Source organism: Corvus cornix, chromosome 3 (genome assembly GCF_000738735.6).
Source record: "Corvus cornix cornix isolate S_Up_H32 chromosome 3, ASM73873v5, whole genome shotgun sequence".
In the NCBI taxonomy this organism is placed as follows: Eukaryota; Metazoa; Chordata; class Aves; order Passeriformes; family Corvidae; genus Corvus; species Corvus cornix.
The window spans coordinates 3883609-3906181 of NC_047056.1; the positions used below are offsets into that span (position 1 = coordinate 3883609).

At 38.8% G+C, this 22573-nt stretch overlaps 1 protein-coding gene across 4 annotated transcripts; it reads left to right on the forward strand.

Annotated features, from left to right (window-relative positions):
• Positions 1 to 79: 79 nt before the first annotated feature.
• Positions 80 to 22559, forward strand: KIAA1841 (KIAA1841 ortholog). Of its 4 annotated transcripts, none has more exons than XM_039569632.1 (21): positions 80 to 245; positions 3271 to 3436; positions 5332 to 5518; positions 8683 to 8776; positions 9752 to 9990; positions 10838 to 10896; positions 11532 to 11692; positions 12495 to 12602; positions 12734 to 12844; positions 14611 to 14734; positions 14910 to 15062; positions 15256 to 15431; positions 15777 to 15876; positions 16878 to 16910; positions 17516 to 17615; positions 18585 to 18679; positions 18787 to 18815; positions 18908 to 18981; positions 19631 to 19719; positions 20082 to 20173; positions 20576 to 22559. In XM_039569632.1, exons 2-21 carry the CDS (start codon positions 3287 to 3289, stop codon positions 20610 to 20612), a joined length of 2211 nt encoding a protein of 736 aa, XP_039425566.1. In that variant the 5' UTR covers positions 80 to 245; positions 3271 to 3286; the 3' UTR covers positions 20613 to 22559. The 4 variants fall into 4 exon arrangements, with proteins under 4 accessions (XP_039425566.1, XP_039425567.1, XP_020440384.1 ...); XM_039569633.1 differs by having other exon boundaries at positions 81 to 245; positions 12516 to 12602; XM_020584795.1 differs by lacking the exons at positions 80 to 245; positions 5332 to 5518 and having other exon boundaries at positions 3356 to 3436.
• The last annotated feature ends 14 nt before the right edge of the window (positions 22560 to 22573 follow it).

Sequence of the window (22573 nt, forward strand, 5' to 3'; positions counted from 1 at the left end):
CGTCACCCGCCCCGCGCCCATTGGCGGGGGCCGCCCCCCTGGCGGCGCTGCCGCCCCTCCCCGTGAGGGGGGGCCGGGCGGTGCCGGCAGATGAGGGCGCGGCGCGGCGGGTGCGGACGGGGCGTTTGCGGGTCTCGCTCGTCCCTCGGTGGAGTCGAGTCCCCGTCCCGCTGCTACCCCGGCACGTCCCGAGGAGGAGCCGCTGCCTGTCCTGTCCCGCTGACCCCGCGCCTGGGAACCGCCAGGTAAACCCAGGAGCGCGCCCGGGAGGGGTCCCGGCGGAGAGCGCCCGGGGGGGCCGTCGGGGTCCCCGCTCTGAGGGCGTCACACGAGGACGCTGCTGCACTTGTAGGGTGTCCGAGACCGGTTTTTATTATTTTAATTTAAACGCGTTGTAATTTTTAATGTTGGCTGGTACGGTGGCAAGCTACAAAGTTGCTGTTGTTCCTCTCCCCCGCCTCATTCTGCACCATCACTTCCTTGCGTTTCAGGGCTGTGGATGGAAACCTTGTGCCCATCCCACCATCTTCACCTTCCCTCAGGTTGTGCGCCTGCAAGGGGTAGTTATTCTTCATTTCTACATTAATTATTTGCTTTAAATAATAAAAAAGTAGAATCAGATTGTGTGATTCCATGATGAATTTAACTCTTAGGAATCCTTTGCACTACTTAATTTGGAATTCTGAGTATTAATAGAAATTTCTGTTCTCACGTATCTTTCTATGCTGTGCATCTCAAATGAGTTGGTCAGAGTTAAATAATTTGGAAACTTTTTTCTTCTCCAATTTTCATAGTTGAGGGAAGGGTTAACCTGAGCTTTCCTTGCAATAACAGAGCAGTGAGAATCTGTAGAAGTTGTTTTTTTTCTCTTAACAATATGATTTATTACAGGCTTTATGTTGCTGCTTTTATAGAGTTCTTGCATGAGACAGAATCTTGCATGTGTCTGTATTTCCAACAGGGTTTCCTAAAGGAGAAAAAAGCAAATATTGAATGTCCTGTATAAAGCTGCAAAGAGGAGTCCCATGCTCTTTCCAGAATAGAAATAAAAACACTTAACTTCTGTACGCCTGTGATTAAGTCTGTTCCTTCATTTGTCCTTGCAGTAATAAGCACATACAGAACTGTATTTTAATGTGCAAGATAAGCAAATAAAGAAACATGTATGAGAGACAAAGACTTGATTCTCTCTGAACCTGTCATCATGTTTTAGAGCACCTGTCATCCCTTCATGCTCGGGCTGCATCATGGTCCACAGAGTTGATGTGTAGTAAACTTGTTACCAGTGAAGCACCCAGAATTTTTCCCTGTAAATTGCAGACTCAGATGTTGCCAAAAAAAATTGTTTTCCTTCTTTCTTCCTTTCTTTCTTTGATTTCCCAGTGTAATCATCCCATAGCACTAGCCCTCAAAATGCTTATTATGGAATATTGACGTTGCTGGCAATTTTACTTACATTAAGCCTATTTTATGGTGTGAGACCAGGGGATTATAATACTCCATCGTTTACTTATCTCATCCAAACATATTTTTAAACCAGCTGCTACATGTGTATGAACTAGCACAAGAAGTCAGCTCTGTATTTCATAACCACTGAGGTTTGCCCCTGGTGCTGACCTGTTCTGGCCCGGTTATTTCTCCTCCTAACAGCAGAAATGGGGGATGTTCCGGGGCTGGAATGTAATTGGTACCGACATCTGTCTGCACGCTGACAGAGAGAAGTCTCCAACACAGAATCACCACAGTAACACTGCTTGAAAGTGCTCTCGGCGTGAGGGATAAGGGCACCGTGACTTCAGGGACTGATCCACTTTTACCTGATAGTGGCATCTATTTTACTTGGAAGTTTTGGACTCGTATAACCTGCGAGGACCTTTCTCCTTTAGAATTGGCTATCTGGCATATTTTACAGCAGATTTCATTTAGATAGAATTGCTAAAAGGGTATGAAATTTTCTATAGGACTTGTCTTCTGCTTTGTGGCTCTTTTTCTTCTTTTTAAATCTCATGACTGTGGGAAACAAGAATTTTCTCGGTGGGTTCTGGGCTTTCTCCTGATTTAATTCAGCTGCTCTTTTGAGAGGATGAAAGCTTACAGTTACCTGCTGCGCTGATTTCTGTTTCTACCAGCAAAACAAGCAGAAAAAAAGAGCTGGAACAGCTTCTGGAGGGAGAAAAAATCAAGGAGATTTTGTGTATTTTAAGCATCTTTTATTTTAGAAAGAGGGTGGTGCAAAAGAAACATTTATGTATAGTGTGCTTTTAGTAACAAGTTACCAGGTGTTATCTGGGTGTATTTTCTCTCAAATTCTCCATCATTCTTGCATTATAAGTCAAAAATTTGTGTGTGGCTTTTAAGTTCTGTTATTTATGGGATCTCTTTAAGGTACTTCAGAAAAGGTCCAAGTTGCTTTCCAAGTGTGGTTCTCTCCTGAGCTTTTTGGCTGTGTGTGTTACTTGAGCATGAAACTCTTGATTAATGTCTGCAGTTCTTTCCCAGCATATGCTGAAACAGTACTTTGAACTTTTACTCTGTTCCCTGGTGCTGTGTATAAAATCCATTTGGAAAAAGAAGAAAAACCCAAAACTAAATATAATCCTGTTTTTTAAGGTGTTTACTGCTGTCCTCATATGCGTTGTTGTGGTGTTCAGCTTGAAGCTGAAGAATAAGAGGTTTTTGGAATGGCTTATCCTGGCTAATAAGGAGTTAGGAATGTCAGGTGTTTGGGATGAGAGTTGAACGAGATTCAGGTGTTGTTTCCTGACTCCGAAATATTGATGGCCCTTAAATAGGTATCCTGGTTTGGCTTCTGAATAATGGTAATCAGGTGTGCTGAGCAGATGGGGAGAGCAAGAGAGAGCAAAGCTGAGAGTAGAAGGTTTGTGGGAACACATAACTGTGTTTGAATGTGAGTAAATTTACATTAACATGGCCCTCTGTAACTTAGGCCGTTTATTCTGAGATTGTGGGAAGCCCTTCTGTTGTATTAGAGCACTCAGAGGTGTGATTTCCCCTCTGGAAAGAGGCACCTCAGGGGAATGGTGGATAATACCTGCTGCTCTTGGGTTGGGTTTGGTTTGGTGTGTTTTGTGCATCTGCTTCTCCCTCAGGGTTTTGTGAATATGTAAATTTTGTCAAAGAAGCCTCAGTACTTGACTTTAATGCTGTGGTAAACGCTTCCCCCAGTAATTTATGGAGTGCTGCAGGTAAAGTAGATCAAGCTTTAGCAAACCATGCAGTGAGACTTGCTAAAAACTCTTTCTCTTCTAGGCTTAAGTAGCCAAAGATGAGTCGTGGATTCTCAGAAAACAATAACTTTCCCTATGACAACAACCAAATGGTTTTGGATATGATCCTGTGTTCCCTAATTGGTGTTCCTCAGCCTATCGACTGGGACAGTGTGGCAAGGCTGGTGCCAGGATATACATCCAAAGAAGTGAGTTTACTGATAAAAGAATTTGTATGCTTTAAGCAGTGTTATATGGAGAAGAAAACATTTCTCAGGGGAGGGAGGGAGGGAAATGGAAGTTAAGGGGTTTTTTTCTAAAGTAATTTACACCTAATTGAAAATGTTAAATGAGCAGTAGATTGAAAAGAGGTGGGGGTTTTTGTTTTGTTTCTACAGAACCTGAGTATTGAAATTAAGAAATGTATTCTGCATTTGATTTCATTAGAACTTATACAGAATAAGAATGAAAATTACTGGGAAGGAAAAATTAAAAAGTGTAATAAAAAAAGGGAGCTGTGCTACTATATTCCAAACTCCATAGCTAAGACTTGGGTGGAAAGGATGCCAGTACCCACTAACCTCATGTAGGTTGTAGTATCCTTACTAGGAAACCTAATAACTCTCTATGCTTGTTGTTAGAATGCTAAACAAGGAGGATTTACAGGCCTCTATTAGGTGAAGAGTGCAGTTGTTTCTTTTTTGATCCTCCAAGATGTGGATTTTTCTTTCTTTGGTTGGAACAGAATTTGAAGAACCTCTGTATACTTACTTCTCTTTCTGGATTGCTGAATTTCCTGGTGAAATGCCCTTTTTTTTTTTTTTTTTTTTTTTTAATAATAATTTTGACTTTTTCATTTCTGAGAGGGTGTAAGCCAAGAAAAGAAAATGTCTTTTGCCCTTGTGAATCAGCAAAGCTGAAAGAAAACAAGCCAGTGGTCTTGACTTTCTTGCAAACCTAATCAAGTGTGTCAGCTCACATTTATAGCAGTGCTATTGGGCGTTGCTGTAACCTTGTATTTAGAACATAAAAATGAAGGATTGGGTGTAGAAGCTTCTGTGGAATGTTGCTGCCTTTCAAGTGCTTGGGGACGTCTCTACTGTTCACCTTTCAAAGTGCAGACAGCACTGTGCACATTAAGCAAATAAAATATCAGTGAGCTTTCTCCTCATATTAATGAATATGATTGATTAGTACATGTCTGATTACTCTGTTTTAAAGAACTAAATGTCTCAAATATGTGGAGTCCTTGTTTAAGGCAGTTACATAAAAGCACAGATACCCCTTTATTTATCTCTTGCATGTAGTAGACTGGCATCCCAAACTGGAAAGACTGTGAATATCAGAAGGATGTCCCTGTGTGCCCCTGGCCCAAAGGGACACTGGCATGGAGCAATGTCTGTTAGTTCAACCCTAAACAAATAAATAAATAAAACCAGCTGCTAATGGAGCCCAATACCTGTGTCACGGGAGGATCACCTGTAGAATTAAGTAGATTTTATGTGCAAGTTACCTCTGTGTAGGACTTGGCTGAACCAAACCTATAATTATGACTCTGTTGGTACAAATTTGCAGAATGGAAAGACTTTCTAGTTCATCAAAAACAGGGAATGGGAAGTTTATAGAACTGCAGTGGGAATGAAAAATTAATAGAACTGCAGTGGAAAACACCAGTCCCTTTTGTCCAAATTGGAATGGAGGTCATAAAGTAAAAGAATAATGATTGTGAACCAATTTCTGTAGCCACTCTTACTAACATTTGACCATATTTATGGTAAAAGAACTAGTTACAAAATGAGAACTCAAATTCTCCCCATAACTTTCCCTGTTGAAAATGAGGCTTAAAATCATGGGGTTTAAGGAAATGAAAGTTGAAACAGGTTCTATCTGATTTTTTCTCTTTCTGTATTTAATTATGGTAGCTATTATTTTACTGTGTTTTTATTTACTTTTCTGATAGCACTAACTAAATAGGAAGCCTTGTAAGTTTGATATCAGTAACTGTTCATGTGCAAAAGATGTGCAATATCCATCTCAAATCATAATTATTAAAAATGTACTGAAAGCTACTGCTTCATTGTCCTATCATTTAATCTTGTGACAGTGTGCAAAAAGGTTTGATGAACTAAAAAGCAGTGGAAGTTCACCTGTTGACAACCAGTATAATCCCCTGATGGCTGCTGGTGGGAGTCCCGTGGAAACTTTAGCTACGTACATCAAATCCTCCTTGCTCGATACACAGACAGAGTTTCAGGAGCCTGCTATTGGGCAGGATTCCATTACTATAACTGGTATGTTTTTAGTCATTCTGAAATATATTGGCTTTGATAATCAGTATGTGCATGCTTCTGTCCCGAGTGGTTAAGTCCACTCAGGAATAATAGTCATTCATCTTGGGGAAGTTTAGTATAAATGTCATGCATACAACAAGGCACTTGCCATTAGTTTAGTTTAAGAATCAATGTTTGCTTGGGTATTTTTGATAACTTGTCCTTCCAAGAGGCATGAATCCTTCTGCTGAATCCTCTGTTCAGGAGTTTCAGTGGTGTGCTGTTAACCCTACAGCCATCTGAAGTCACATTAAGCAGCGTTATTAAAATAACTGGAGAGAATTGTGAGGAAGAGCTGCAGGAAGCTGAGGAGGTGATCCCTCATGGGCAAACCTTCCTCTCCCAGATAGAAGCCCTGTGTTTGACAAGGATGGGTACAGAGGAGTTGGAGCAAAATGTAGCTAAGTTTTGCTTTAAGACAGTCTTGTGTTGACATAAAATGTGTCCTAGTCAATTATGTCCCAGTAATTATATGGGCAGAAGAGGACCAAACACAATAGTTGTAAATTCAATCACAGCACAATTAAATATTGTTAACAGTTCCTTAAGTACAACTTCTGTCAGAACTTGTAATTAAATGTGTGTGTTATTCTCTGATTTTCAGTGTAAACGGAGATGTTCCAGTGGCTATAGGACTTGGTAAAGGCATTGCATGAGAAATTTGCTTCAGTGATGAATAAATAATTTCTATGTGAAAAATTAAGATGTCAGTGAAATGTTTAAACAACGTGTTCTCTGTTAAAATGTCCTTCACTCCAGCTTTCACTATCCTCTTTGCAGCAGAAAACAGCTGTTTGAACTTTGGATAAAGTGTTTTTAATAACTCTAATCAAGGGATGCTATTGGAAAACTGTATATGGAGTGTCAAGACTGAAAGTGCTTCCCATCAGTTTTCAATTATATGTAGTTGCATGCATGATGTGGGATAAATGCTGCTGGCACCCAAATGCTGGTTTACAGGATTAGTAGCTTCCCAGTAGGCAGTTAACGAGCTGAGTCTGCTTCTAGAACTCCTCAGACAGTTAGTGCATGTTTTCTTTCTAACAGTGTAATACATATAATGACTATTAATGCACTTAAGTCCGGTAGTGTAATGTTTCCTATGACAAGATCCTAGCCTGAGATTATTCTCTGTTCTCTTTGCAGCTTTGGATAAATCATTTGCCCTGTTTATGTGTAATTTGTTGATATGAAATTAGGGTAATCAGTCTCTTTTTCTCACAGGCTTGGGTGAACTCACCTTCTTAGTATTTGTGAGGTACTCCTATATTTTAGAATTGGGGATTTGAGAAAATCCTGTATGTGAATGTTTTTTGTTTAATTAATTGCTTCCTAGTGGATTTAGTCACATTAGCTTATTGTTAAGATCAATATCAATAATTTTGGGCCTGTTTGCATTTGTTTGTAGTTATGAGTAACAGCAAGAAAAAGCAAATCAGACCATACTCATTCTGATCTGCATTCTGGTTTTGGCTGAGTTATAAAAGCTCATTTAATACTTGCTAATTATAAGGCAAACTGCTGGTAAGTCCCTCTGATTGCATTTCATGGCAGTAAACAAGCACATAGGATAGCCTTTTACCCAAGGTATTTATTATAAGGTTTCAAAAGTTAATCAATCTGTAAGCTTTGGGGGGGGGGGGGCTAAAAAGATATGAAGCAACGTATGGTGAAGTTCAGATGTCCCCATTAATTTGGCTGTGTTGCATATTCTTGTCAGCATTATTGCCTTCAATAAATCACTTCACTGTGTTCACAAGGAACTTGTTAATATTTGCAGACAGAACTGTTTCATACCATGTATTTCCACAGTCCCTTCTTTTAAAACTCGCACCTTTGATTCCAAACCCAGGGCTCCCACCTCATCTGCCTGCAGTGGGATGGCTGCCCAGAAAGCTGTGGCTTCACCAGCCCTTTCCAAGGTTTTACTGGGAGTGAATCTGTTGAGTGAATCTTCCCCTTCTCTTAAGTGGGCTCCCTCTGGTAAGGCCTTGCTAAGGCTTAACTGTGCAAGGCCTTAGGCTGCACCTTCAGAGAGTTTTGTTTCTTCTGCCTCCAGTGCAGTAATTTTGCTTTCCTGAGGGGTGTAACTGCTGTGTTCTGAGCCATATCATTTTTGTTGTCAGTCTGCTGTAGTTGTTTAGCCATAAGAGGTCTATCTTAATCTTCTTCAGAAGAGTACAGCCTCTTACATTACGCAAGAGGGGAGAAGATGCTTCTGAACTCTTGAAATCTGAGAGAGTGGCGTAATCATGGAAAATCACCACCTTATGCGTTTTCAGTGGCAGACAGATATGTGCCCTTCCATTGTTTAAAAAAGACAATGATCTTTCTGACTTTTAAGCAAGATCATTGAAGTTTCAGATTGCAGTAATCCATTCACAGTTGGAAAAGAGATTCATTGTTTTAATCCTTGATCCAGAACTCTATGGATGTGGTGACCTCACAAGGTTGTTGTGTCCACTTTCCACTGCTTGTAGTGCCTTTGTGAAGATCACCCATTTGAAGTGCATCTGTCCTTTATTCTGGGAATAACCTCCATGATGTAGCTCTAGGACCAGGCAAATTTCATGGTCTGCTCTCTTTGAACATTGTTTCACATGATCAGCAAGTTTAAGCCACGTGTGTGAGAAATTTGGCAGAAACAAACACAATCTGAGAGTCTTCTGCACTTCTTTTTGGAAGCTGCTGATTTCCAAAGCTGGCACATGATGGGTAAGGAGTGGGATAGGTCTCAAGTTATGGCCTGGCAGAAGCTTTGATGTGGCAGGGTCTTAGGAGCCACATCCCACAAAGCAGACAAGAAGAGCTAAAGGGATGGGTCGCATTCCCAGAAGGAAGTGCTGAAGGCTATGAGTCTTAAGCTCTGTGTTGAGCTGGGAGTGATCTGGGTTTGTAGCCAAGTGTCTGGGCAACCCAGCAATGCTGCTGCTGTGAGTTCCCAGTGTACGGCACTCAGAGCAGGAATCTGGATTGTTTAGTAGCCCTTATGGAAACAGATTTGTTCCTAGCTGTGTGCCATTACTCCACCATGACAGCCGTATTTCAGTTGCATTTCCAAGATGCTGAAGAGCAAAAGTTCAGGAATTTTTGTTCTAATGCAGCCTTTTTTCCTTACATTGAAGGAAGGCCCAGTGCAGCCTCCACAAGGAGTTGTTCTTCAGAATCTGAGAAAGGTCCTGTACATAACAGTGGAGAAAGCACTGACGAAACCCAGGGGTAAGAAAAGCTTTGTGTGTTTGTTATCTAGGGGCTTGTAGAACTGATAGGAAGATGTCTAAATTGCTCGTATTTTTCTACTACCAGAAAGAAAATAGCTGGAAACATCCTAATAAATGCTGTAAGAAATTTGGAAACCTTCCATTGCTACAGAAATACAAGGAGTTGTTTGAGAATGTGTTGTGTGCAGTAAGATATAAATCTGTGCATAGTGTTCCTCTGGGTGATTGATCATAGCTGGGGCAGGAATGGGAAACATACCTGATTTTAAAGAGGAATGAAACAAGATTGATGCTCAATTACACTTAAAAAAATATTCTGTGAGCACAGATTTGTCCTGTATAAAAGCAGGAAAAGAAAGCTGTAAATGAAGAATTTCCCCATGAATTCAAATAGCCATCCAGGTCACTTTCATTCCATCACATCCCTGTTTTTCACACTGTGTAAGTACACATAAAATAATGTTTGTTTGAAACCTAAGCATCTCTGTAAAGATGGCATTTACTGATTCTAGCTTTGAGCTTTTCTGAAGAAACAGACATTTTAATGTACAGTAAACCAATCTTAATATCCACAGATGAAAATTGCTGTTATTGTCCCTGGTGCCTCCGTAACTTAGGCATCTGTATCTGGTTACTCTTTTAAGAAAATTAAGAAGGGAGAACAAATAAGTTCTCCATATAATTCAGGTTGCATCCTATAACAGAGGTGACCAAATTGTGGAATGGAGCTAGAAATTTTCTATTTCTGCTCCCTCAATTAAATCACTGTCATTATCTATAGGAGATATGCATCTGTCTTCTTCACCTATCCGAGAATAGTTTCTATTAATAGTTAATAGCTGCACTTTGTTTTCCCTCTGTCAGTGAAACCCTGTTGGTGACATCAGTGTTGCAATGCGTGATCCAGAGTTGGACATGAGTGTCCTAATTGGCTTAGGCTCCTAATTTGCTTTGTGGCTTTTTTTCTTTTGAGGCCAAATATGGTGATCCATGTGTGTGATGAAGCCAAAAACCTCAAAGAAGATTTTGTGTGTCCTCGAGACCTTTTGATTTCAGAGATGAAATACTTTGCTGAGTACCTGTCAGTGGATGCCCAGCGCTGGGAGGAGGTGGACATTTCCGTGCACTGTGATGTTCACATCTTTGACTGGCTGATAAGATATGTCAAAAGGAACTCTAAGGAGTCTGAGGCTAATGAAATGCCCACTTTAGGTAAAAGTAGATAATTTCTTGTAGGTTTGTTATGTTCTGTACTAACTGAAGATGAATGGGTTTGATGCAGTTCAGCCCCAGCTGGTTCGTTTCTGACTGTTGTCATTTGTTATAGAAGTGTTGCAACAGAGATCTTGTGGTCATTTCAGCAGATGTCTGCTTTGCCAGCACTGACAGCTTTGAGGAAACATGTTGAAAGTTGAAGCAATAAAAAAACCCTAATATATTTTGGGATGTGATGTTTTAATTAAGAGTCTTCAGACCTCTTCTGACCAAGGACAGGGTGGTAGATTTAAAATGCTGATGATTGATTGGTTTGTTTGTTTCTCCTCTGCTCCCTGTTAGTACAATTGCAATGTTTTCTGCAATTTCAATGCAATCCAATACAATGATAGAAGAGCCTTTGCCTTTATGGATTTTGAGGCAAGTTTTAAATTTTTAAATGAGCCTTTGCTACCATTTAAAAAGATATAACTTTCTTCTCTTGGTTTGTTTGTAACTTGCAATGCAAAGGTTATGTTGAGAAAATCTCAGCTGGGTGTGATGGCTACAGATAGAAGTTAATCTTGTGTAATTGTTTAGTCATTGTATCCCTATGAAGCCTCCTTCTCCAATTCTAATAAATTCCAGATTGTTATAGTTGTACTCTGACCACTGAAATGGTAAACCAAAAGTTTGCTTCTTAAGGTGGTTAAAAGGTTCTGGATACTAGAAGATGGAATGACAGGTTGATTGCTAAAATAATCACTAACACAGATGTTAAATATGAAGAGGGAGGGATGTGATACAAAATTACAAAAAAAAAAAATCATGTAAAAAGCCCCACCGTTTTTCTGTTTCCTTTTAGAGCCATCAAATGTCATATCAATCCTTATTTCTTCTGAGTTTTTGAAGATGGATTCATTAGTAAGTATTAAGAAAGATTGATTTTCTGGCTTGAGGGCACAGTTAATTACCAGGTGTCTTAACAGCTTGTTTGTTGTGCTTTGGCTGTTATGTAAACAGGTGCTGCAATGAGAACACTTTGAGATTTTTACCGCCTTTCCTATTCAGTGCAGTTATCAAATATTTACAGAATCTCAGTGCAATAAAACTTAGAGTAAGTTACTTCTAAATGTGATGGTGTGATCTGGAGTGCTTGTTTTATATCCTTTTTACATGAATGACTCTTCTGCAATTTAGGATCTGATTTTCCAGTTCTGTATAAGGAGTATCTGCTGACTTTGTTAAAATGTTTGTCCGAAGTTCTGTCATTGGGGCGATCCACAGTAAAGCACAGCTGTTGAAGTTGAGATCCATGTGTTTTGTGGTTCTATTTTAACAATTGGAAGGTTACTGAAATTTTTGGAGGAAAACATAAACTAAGTCATGTTAATTCAGCATCCCCTTTAGGCAAATCTGAGGCTTGCTTTTTATTTTTAAGTCAAACTGAAGTAGTTTTCCAAATCATCACACTCTAAAAAAAATAAAAATCTTGAAGTGATTAGTATGAGGGTTTTTTGTCTAGAATTCCTTAACATTCATATTTCTATTTTTCCTAGGTAGAAGAATGTATTCATTATTGTCACAAAAATATGAATGCTATTGTAGCCACGCCGTGTAACATGAACTGTATCAACGCTAATCTTGTTACACACATTGCTGATCTCTTCAGGCACAATGAAGTGGAAGAGCTGAAGGACAAAAGAGACAAATTTAAGAGGTAACTTTTTTTGCCCTGTAGTACACTACTGAAGTGCTGTTGAGCTTTGGGATAATATTTTGTAACTGCTAAGGCTGTGGAGTTTGAAATTATATATTATATATATATTCTCATGTAATGTATTTTTCATGCAGAATTATAGTGGTGTGACTCCAGAATTTGGTATTTAACATTATGAGCAAAAGGAAAGAGCTTTTATAGGAAATGAGCAAAAGGAGAGGCCACACCAGGAGCATGGCACGGGCGAATTATTCATGAATTCTCACATGGGAGTCAGGATTAGAGTGAGAAACCTTTTATGAGATGACATGCTCCTAATTGGTAGGGAATGGTTTGGCTTCAGCATCCTGTGAACTCAAGATATTTAGACTTAGAATTCAGGATGGCTGGGAGGCTGAATAGTTGTGCTGGAATGCTCTTTCATACATCAGGACTCCAGCTTAGTGTGGAGATAAGGGCCAATTACTGGAGTACAGACTGACAGATAAGCAAGGTGAAAGTAAGGGAGGTCTTTAGTCAGTAGGGATGAAGGCTTACTTTTAGAATGAAGTGCAATTTCACAGCAATATTTATTAGTAAAAGGTCTGGTAGAAGCTGGCAGTTTATATTGGCAAGCAATATAATAAAGGGGAAAAAATCAAAGTATCTCTTTTGTCATGCCTGTGTAAAGATGAGATGAACAGCATAATTTAAAGGACAATTATATTAAAAGTTAGATTCTGAGAGTGACTTTGCATGTCAGAATGTAGTTGTTAATCTCACTATGCATAAAGCAATTCTCAATTTTTTTCTAATGGGTGAGCTGTGTTACTGTCATTAATAGTAAACTTTTCTGCAAGAAGATTGAGAGACTGTTTGATCCAGAGTATGTAAATCCAGATTCTAGAGGAAATGCAGCAACATTATACAGGTATGGTGTTTTTTCATTGCTATTTCAATAGCAAGGACAGTCCCTGTGTTTAGAGGTCCTGCTCTTACTCCAGTGCTTTCTTTCCTTCTTTCTCTTTTCTTTTTTCTTTTTTTTTTTTTTTTTTAATCTAGGTGTTGTTTATGTAAAAAGCTGCTAACTAAAGAAACTGAAAGGAGAATTCCCTGTGTGCCAGGAAAAATCAACATAGACCAACATGGGAATATTGTCTATGTTCATATAAGGTAGTGAATATATACCTTTTTTTTTTTATACATAAAATGTTTCTTCAACTCTATGATTTTGGGTGATTTTAGAAGTACTGCATGCTCAGACACATTACAAAATTAAGTCATAGATATGTGAAGAGTGTATGAAACGTCTCAACTCCTTGTATTACCTGGAAAAAAATTAAAACAGAGGGGTGTGATTATGATGATGTACTACTGAAATTCATTCAGCAGTGCTGCTGCTGAATGGAAATGGGAAAACTGCAGCCATGATTACTGGGAGGGCTATTTTGGGTTGCACTGCTTTAAATAGAAAATACTCAGCTAATTCTTTCATCAGATGGTTTTAAGATGTGTGTGGTTGATGACAGATTGAATTAAATGCTGCATTTCTGCAAGGTTTGTTAGTGAAGGATAGACCCCACCATGCCAGTAAAGAAAGGCTAAGGAGAATTTTCTAGACTGACTTTATACTGTCAAATCAAATGCTCAACCTGCTTAAAGACTGCTATAAATAAACTTTGCCAGTTGTTTTTCTGTTCCTGAAGTATTTGTCAGAGGAGCCTGCAGGACCTGTTCTGTGTGTAAGCCTGATTCGTTTGGCACAAATGTGTAATTGAATTCTGTCTGTCTGATCCATGGCTGTGAACAGCTGGATTCTGCTGTTAATGAAGATCAGTCCATGATCAGCTGCCGTTCCCTCCCTCCCCGCATGCCCCCTTCAAGGAGGATGCTGGGAGATGAATGACAGGAGACCTTTCTCATCAGATTCGTTTTGTTCAGAGCAACCCAAACAGTTCCATATCATCTCCCACCAGTTATTCCAAGGTGTGGGATAAGTTTTGTGTCACAATCTAAATAGAACCAAATCTTGTGCCCCTGTCCTGACCTATTTAAGATCACTGCTGATTAGTCACGTAGAATTCATTAATTGTATTACTTCACTTAAGCTGAGTGTATGTAGCTGCTCTGCAATTCCCAGCAGATAAATGTGCAGGGCTTTAAAGTTACTCAGAGGATTATCCAGATTCTTATTATCTGCCTTGTGCTACTTGTGATGCTTTGCTACACAGAATATGTTTACTGAGAAGTGATGCTGGCCACTAATGAATTCAGGCTCAGGAGTTAATACAATTCTATCTTTAATGATTTAAAAATAGGTTTCTATTTATTGGTCCTCTGATGGTGCCTAGAACTAACTTTTGACTGGAAGTAGTGCTTTCTTAGTCTAGGCTAGGCGCATATATAACAAAAGTTATTCAGGCTAGGGCTTAAAATTGGGGGGAAAATTTTATCTGCTCTTTCTGAAGATAACATACCCCACTGCAAGTTGCATATTCTCTTTTGAGTTCTGAAGAGGTGTGTCTTATTTGATCACAAGGAAGAAACAAAGTCCTGTATTTTTTAGACTAGAACTGTCAGGTATGGACCTTCATCAAAAGGGCATGAGCTTGTGTTTTGAAACTGTATTTCTTAGCTAAGTAATTATTGTTGTGGTGCAAATACATAGAAGTTGTTAATCTTAGCTTATAAATTTGTAGTATATGGCTCTTGAGATGAGTCCAGCTGTAATTCTTGGTTACGAGTGAGTTTAGGATGTTGTGAAAGAACAAAGGCTCTTCTGTCATGCTCTGAATTTAATAACCATTGTCTCACATTGTAGCCTTCTGGTTGTAACTCTGCTGTAGGCTTTTCACCAGTGTGTTTTCTGCTCGTTCTCCACCTCACGGTTCTGGCAGCAGGATTGAAACACAGTCATGACTGATGCTTTGCTTTTTCAGAGACAAAACCTGGGAAGTCCATGAGTATTTAATTTGCCTTCATGAGGAGCTGAAATCCTGGCGAGATGTTTACTGGCGTCTTTGGGGGACTGTCAATTGGTTGACCTGCTCAAGATGTAACCAGGTTCGCGTCGTTTCACTTTGGCTTGTGGTGGGTGACTTTTGGAGGGTGAAGAAGGGATTAAAGCAGTTTGGAAAATATGTGGTAATAAAGCTCGGTATGCATTCTTTACAGTGCAAAATTTTTACTTCCATAGGTCATCTCACCCCTCTCTCTCTCTCTCTTTTTTCCAATGTAGTCTTTCCTGTGCACTGAATTCTCCCACTGCCAGTACCATTCGCAGCCAGTCCTTTATCCAGGTGTAGCAAGTGCTCTGGGCTCGACTGGCACAGGAGTGTATCCCTGTTGTAACCAAAAAGTTCTTCGGTTTGACCCTACAACCCTCCCAAAGGTACTTCAATACCAGCTCTCTTTTAAAAGAGCATAACACATAGTGGGGGGGAAAAAAATGTGTGTTAGGAAAATGGATCTTCTTCCAAAATAAGGATTGTAATTCAAAACTTGAACTTTTGTTATTATACTTGCTGAAATTAGTTCTTCCCATTAACTCCCAATATTTGATCTTCTGTCTCTGTGTACTGCAGGGTTGCAAAGTGAGGGATCACATGGTGGAGTTACCTCCAGAAAGTGAAGATGGGGATGCTTTGCCATCTCAAAGTGAAGATGGGGATGCTTTGCCATCTCAAACGACTCAGATCTTGAATGATCTGCTGCATCATAGAGATGTTATCGTTGTTCCTTTCACTAAGGATGAGAATAGGTAAGAACATTGTATTGTGTTACTGAAATAACTCAGCCTTCAACAGTGAACACGTGTGCTTGTTATATTTGAGTTCTCTCCCTTTTCAAAATGAGTCATAGGACTTTCTAAGGGTAACTTATTTTTGGTTGTTTACTTGGAAACTGGGAAGTGAAGAACAAATACTTTTTCCTTTTATTTTTCAAGCAGGCATTTAGTCATTCATAAGCATTCACTTATATCTTTATATTTTAATGTATTGCTATTGAAATGCTATGTGGCTGACTGATACGTGTTGAGTGAATTGAGACTGATTCTGAAGTTGTGGAATAGAAAATATTTTTGGTTTATGTATTTCTCTCTAAGTGATTCTGGTATTGGGCTCAGTGATGACAAAGGCCTTGAATGTGATGTGCTTGTAGAACCAAATACACCGTGGGGCCCCAAAACTGGAGAAATCAATGCTGTGAGTGCTGATGCTTTTCCTTCCTTTTTTCTAATAATGAGGATTCTTTGAAGAACTTGTTGAACAAGTTTTAATAAATAAACCCCCTACATTGTTGGAGGAAGAAGCACACTGCTGGGCATTGCAGGATAACATAGGTACAAAATTCCTGGTTGGTGAAAAGGCAAACCTTTTCCCATGTCTGCTGGAAATATTTCACTATATAAGAGGGAATTTTCCTTATGTCTGGTGCTTTCCCCACCCCATTCTCAAATTGATGATATTTAAGGATCCAGTCAAGCTGTAAAATACATCGTGTGGCAAATGTTTAAGTAATTGCTGCCTTGGTTTTGTCTGCTGATGTATCTGAGGTTCTCCATGACTGTTGCAAGTCCACAAAAGATGACCAGCAGCTTGGGTTGTGTTTTGGTTGAGGTTGGTTGGTTTGGGGGTTTTTTCCCTTTCAAGATGTGCAAGATTTTACTTTCCACAGCAAGTCAACAGAGATACTTTCTAAGGCATATTTAAGGAAACTGATATGATAATGCCTCTGGTTTAAAGACAATGTTCATGCAATGATAAGTTTCTGAAGTTCTGGAACTTCTGATAACTTAGTGATACTGATGGTAGCACAATGCTGTTGACTCCATGAGAATTTCAATCAGAGTATCAGAAGTTCTCCCACTATTAAATTTAATCTCTGTAAAAACAGGGTACATAACTTCCCTCCTGTCCTGGACTGATTTTCCATCAAAAATGAGCTGTAAACATTTTTAATGCTAAGCTTAGGCGCACTAGAACATGAATTGGCTGCATTTAATTGGTCACCGCTTTGCATCCTGCTTGGGTTTAGTCATTCCACCAAAATTTAGACTTTAAGATGGGAGGAGACCTGGGAGTTACCAGTGTAGAGTGCTGTACTATAACATACCACCCCTAGTTTTAGAATTCATCTCACTTTTTCATTCTAATTATTTTTGGCTTGTTAACTTATATGCCTTTCTCTCTCTTTGTGACTACAGTTTTTGTCTCTGAAGAACTGGACTTTGCAGCTGGTTAGTAAAATACTTATTACTTTAAATATTTGGTCTTCTGTACTAACAGAGAACTAGCTTTGATTATCATTTGCTAGCTAATGAGACAGAAGTTGTATTTCCTTGCTTTTGCTTTGCTTCAGATGTTGCAGTATAGCAGCAGTTTTTACAAGAAGTGTGAAGTACTACTTTGGCCTTAATAGAAATCAAAAATTCCCTTAAATGTTTTTATAAGTGACAACAGCCCACACTAGAACTGCATGCATCAGTTATTAATAATTTTTTAGGCTGACAGAAACATAACTCAAAATCCAAGGTTTTGAGTATCTGTCTCTGTTGGCTGGTCTGAGGTGCTTCATGTCTTCATTGTTAAGCTTCCTCATTCCTCATTACTAGGCACCCATTATCACTTAATTTAGATACATGTGTATATTCAAACAATGCAAACATCACATTCCTGAACATTTCCATAATTCCATGCTGAGCTGTTAGGAACTGTTCACTGTTACATCACTGAGATAGGGAGCTCTGTCGGATATCAGCTCCTGCAAGAGAGATTTAATATGTATCATTTAATAGAAACCCAGCCTCACTTTTAATCCCTGGCTTCTCCTGGTGTTGATTAGAAACAGCAATCACTGTTATCTGAAGAGGAGGAGTACACCACTGGCTCAGAGGTCACTGAGGATGAAGTGGGGGATGAAGAAGAAGTGTGCAAGAAACCAGGTACAGCAAGTTTTTACAGTCCTCCTTTCTGGAGTTACCAGATAGGGATTTGAGGCAGCAGAAGTCCTCTCTAAGCAGATTTTGAACATTAGCTGTTTTGAAATTAAAAACCAGTGTTACTTGAATTTTATTTCTAGTTTTTCTGTGGTTAGGTACAAATTACTCCACTGCTCAGCGCCATCAAAAATCACTGGCAAACAAGGAAATCTGTAGCTATTCATGTCTGAGAAGTCCTTGGAGTTATCAAGCACTTATTTTGCAGGAAACTATGAAGTTAATGAAATTTCATGTAATAAATGTTGGAAGAAAAGGCAGCAATTACATGACTGCTTTTACATGTAAAAAAAAACCTGCAGAATATTCTTTTGATTACATAGAGGAATGACTGGTTAATGTGGCTAAAATTGTGTCTGCATTGAAGCTAAACTTTTTATGGTCTAAAAACATTTTTTTCTTTTTTTAACGTGATAATGGTTTTAGGAACATGGAAAACCAAAAAGCAATTTTTCACCCTGCTAATGATTCATTCACACAGAGAGGCAGTTTTTGTTCTTTTTGTCTTTACTCAAAGGGTATGGATTTGTACCAGCGTGTTAAAAAAAAAATCAAATTTGAAAGAAAATTTTTGTCCTTTAAAGTTGTTTGATCTGATATTGTTTAGAATTTGTTCATTTAATTGTTATGGTCCAGAATGTAGGTTGTATGTGTACTTATTTTTAAATGTAAAAAATTTATGCTGTTATGTGTAACCACTCTGCATTTTAAATACATACTTGAGTTTCTGTATACTTCTCATAGAAAAGCATTTGAGTAATGTGTGTTAGCATGCCTGCAACACTAATAAAAGGAAAACAGCCTGTTAATTTACACTTATTTGTTAAGAAACAGAGGGGAGAAGAATACTTCAGCAGCTCTGTAGTTGAGAAATTCCAAGTATCTGAGGGTATGAATAGATATTTCTTCCATTAGCAGGGAGAAAGGAGAAATTAAAGAAGTCCTACAGGCACCCAAAGAAAGTGGTTTCTTCACCCAGTGTTCAGAAAAAGGAGAAGCTGTCTGACAAGGTAAAATCACAGCTGTGAATCCAGGCTCTCTGGTTGGGTTAAATAATGAGGAATTCTCTCTAAGTTTTGGACTTGACCTTAAAAATGTGGTTTTCTTTCTTCGACAGTCAAGTTCCCGAGATGCATCTCCGTTCATGTAAGTCGTTTTCAAAGGCCTTGAGAACACATTTTAGTATCTCCCTCTTTGTAAGCTGTTATGATAACAGGGTGTGCACCTTTCTCTTCCAGTGTGAGCATGCAGCAGAACAAATGGGACGCCTCCAGGTCCCTGAGATTCAACCAAGATGCTCAAAGAGAAGATGGTCTGTTCCTGCATGAGTTTAGCTTTCCTAGAGTTAATATTATGCAAAGAAAATTATTCCGCGCTAATTTCTTTAAAATATAGCTAGTTAAGCCCCTTTAGGGTGAATTTAATCTCAGATACAGCAATTGGGGTTTGGGGATTTTGTGTGATTTATGGGCTTTATTTGGAATATCAGCACATAACCTACAGAGATTATAGCTGTGTCATCTCATGATTATAAAAGTATGCAGATATTTTTTCCTGCATGCCTGTGGCATTTGTTGTCTGTGCAGATAAACAGAGAAACATCCACTTTTATCTCTTTCACAGTCTCTCTGACTAAAAATACTCAGAATTGTATTAATTTGTTCTGCCTTTTTTTAATTTCTTCTGAGAGTCTTGTGCAATTTTGCTGTTTTGAAAACCTCAGCCTCAAAACCATTTCCAGAGATTTTGATCTCAGTGTAGTGCCTCAAGCTGATTCTGGTATCTGCCAAGGCTGCTGAGGCTACATCCTGCCTCAGGGTTTAGGATCTTGGGTGTTCAAGATTTTTATATGAACTGAAAAAAATTACAGATCCAGTATCACTAAAGTCTTTGTCTAATCCTCCTTGTATTCAGTAGCAAGGAAAAGTGCTGTTCTAAACAACCTTTCTTATTTCTGGCAGATCAGAGAAGAATGTCTGAGATCACAGGGCACTTAATAAAAATGAGACTGGGAGACCTTGAACGAGTCAAGTCCAAAGACAGCAAAGAAGTAAGATTTGTCCTGGCAAAATGTAGTGATTACAGAGCTGAAGCGAGCCTTGGTTAGCAAAAATATTAAACACAAATCAAAATAACATCTGTTCAATACTTAAGCTAAAGAATGAATTTTATCAATCTTCATTTTGTTCCAAGCATGATTTTTTGAGGATTATAGTTTAAAATAGTATTTAAAGTTTACTGCCTCTAAAAACTGCTCATGGGAAATAGAATGGGGTTAAAAAATTCAGTACTGGGTTGTGGTAATGGACAAAAGAATGCCATAGGTTCTGCTGACTTTTAGTGATTTTTATGGAAAGTCACTGATTACACTGAAGTCATGTCAAAACTTGATTATTTTTTTCTGGATTCCAGTATGCAGGAGGCATTTATTCTAGACTTGAAGCTCAGATAAAAGCCTCAGCACAGGTCAGTGCACGACAAAGCAATGCTGAGAAGAATCCCAGGTAAGATTTAAAATAACAGCAAGAAAAACTCAGGGATTTTGGGGGTGTGGGGTGGTGGGTGTTTAAAGAAAAACACACCTCATTTCACACATGCCTCTTATGGATCAGCTTCCACCAGGTTAAGCTCTCTGAGGTGTGAAAGCTTCCCTTTGCCTCCCAGTCGAGCTGGGAGAAGGACACGCTTGGAGCCATGCTGGGGGGAGGTTCACTGCAGCTCCAATATCATTTCTTTTTGTGAAAATTGTGGAAAACCGGAAAAGTCTTGGTTAAGGCTTTTAGCCTGTTCTTTGCCACCTTGTAAAACAAAACCAAAAAACCCCTACACCTCAAAAACCTGCATTAATAATGTAAAAAAACCAACATTAACATTGTAAATATGTTTCTTGTGTGTTTTTAACCCAGGTCAAAAGCCCGTTTTGGTCCAGGCCGTCCCACATAAGGAGTCATGGACACACTTTAGCCAGAACTCGTTCTTGCTTCCTGAAACTCCACTGCACTCTGCCAGGTGGAGAATGCACATCTCTGAAAGCTTTCCAGTGACTTATTTATTACTTTAAGCCTTGTAAATTATTTTGTGCTATAAATGAATGCAAACCCAATAAGGTCTGTACTTATTTTAATTGTAAATATACTGTTTCTTAAATTTAAATTTAATTGCTTTTTTTAGGCTACTGCGTTAAGTTGCATAGAAAATAATATTTTATAAATCTACAAAATTAAATTATCAGACTAACTTTATTTATGGGGGAAGACACAAATATGCCTTTTGGTATGCTAGAAATACTGAGAAGGAAAAAGCAAGACTACTGAATTCTGAATGCAGTCAGCAGCATTAACCAAGTCTCCTCGTGTATTTATATTGTGTTGTATTTAATGGTACATTTTAGGTCAGTCTTCTGGGGATTTGCATTTAAAGTCCATGACAATAGCTGTGACTTAGACTAGTTTAAGCAAAATTTCATGCAGTTCTGAGGCTTCCTTGTGTACATCACACAATGCCCACTCCTCTGAAGGTGGGTAGCAGGTAGGGACTAGACCTCCAAAGATGCTCTCAGTGCCATGATGGTGCAGCATTGCATCTTGCATGTGAACCACTTGCTTTTCTTGTATATGAAATCTATACCCATTCCTGACCCCCTCCTGCACGGGACAGTGCTTTGTTCCTTTCTAAAACCCAAACCTTAGGATGCAAAGCAGTTCTAATTGATGCTATGCCACTAAATTTCTGAGCAGATCCATTACTGATTCTGTATCTTTCAATGGAGATGTATCATTACAAAGGCTTGTGCATGTAGATCTTTTGGGTCTAGTTACTCCCTGAAACTTGCCTGATTAATACTGTTTAGAAGTCAGATGCACTTTCAAGGTCTGTATTTGGAGCAATAGAATACAAATCCAGGGCTGCCAAAATGAAATAACTTGTCTAGAAAATGTGTTGCATATTAGCAAAGACAATGGCAATAATAATGGCTGAATTCAAGGAAACATGTTCTGACTTTTTGAAACAGGTAGAAAGAGCGCTCAGGGAAAGCTTATTCCAGCTCCTGGCTGTACAATAAATTGTGAGTTTTGGAATTAAGTCAGCAAGATCCTGGGTGGGAGGGCGGGGTGGGGTAAGGAGAGGGGGATTTGTTTAAATGCTCTTCTCTCCATTTGGGTTTTTTTGTTTGTCTTGTTTCTTGATGATTTTCGATAAGTGTTAGAAGACTAGGATAGCAATACTTGAAAATACTGCTGTCAAGGTGAAAGATTTTTACTGAAACAATTAAAAATCAGTGTTACTTGTGTATTTTGTCCAATGCTGTAGCAAATCTGGAGCCCAGTGAAACCAACAAGCAAAATGGGTTTTCAGTGGCTTTGATTTCGGGCAGGAGCGGTAACTTTGCAGAGTGCTTTAATCTGTATCAAATAAATAAGGTTTTGTGAATGCCTCAGGCCTGTTTGCAAGTACTAAGGCAGTTTGAAGCACTTGTAGTCAATATTGAAAAACTAATTGTTGTTTGTTGAAAGTATTATAACATCCATCAGATATGAAAATGCAATAGAAAAAGTGTTTTGCTACAATTTTGTGACTTCTGATAGAGGATTGTTCCAAATTCCCATGGTAAACCTGGCTATGAAAGTTGCAGGCTGCATGTGTGTGTTTAGTTTTCATACAACTACTGACTAGAAGAGAAAGGAAAATTCTGCTGGTTTTGTTCTGTGGGAAAGTGCAAGTTCTACGTGCCAGTATTGTTTTACTCAAAAATATTTTTGAGCATATACAAATAATATCCATGATGTGCAGTCGTATCTTTTTTCCCCATGCCAACCACCTTGAATTTTTATCTTGTATTAATTTTGAAAATTTGTCTTGGTTTAATGGAAATAAACATTATTAATTTAAGAAGTGTGTGAGTT

Excerpts from the sequence above, each read along its gene's own strand:
- KIAA1841 (XM_039569632.1), top strand. The coding sequence starts at position 3,287 with ATGAGTCGTGGATTCTCAGAAAACAATAACTTTCCCTATGACAACAAC. Across the intron at positions 14,735-14,909 it reads CCTGCTCAAGATGTAACCAG|TCTTTCCTGTGCACTGAATT; the intron begins GTTCGCGTCGTT and ends TTTCCAATGTAG. Across the intron at positions 17,616-18,584 it reads AGAAGTGTGCAAGAAACCAG|CAGGGAGAAAGGAGAAATTA; the intron begins GTACAGCAAGTT and ends TTCTTCCATTAG.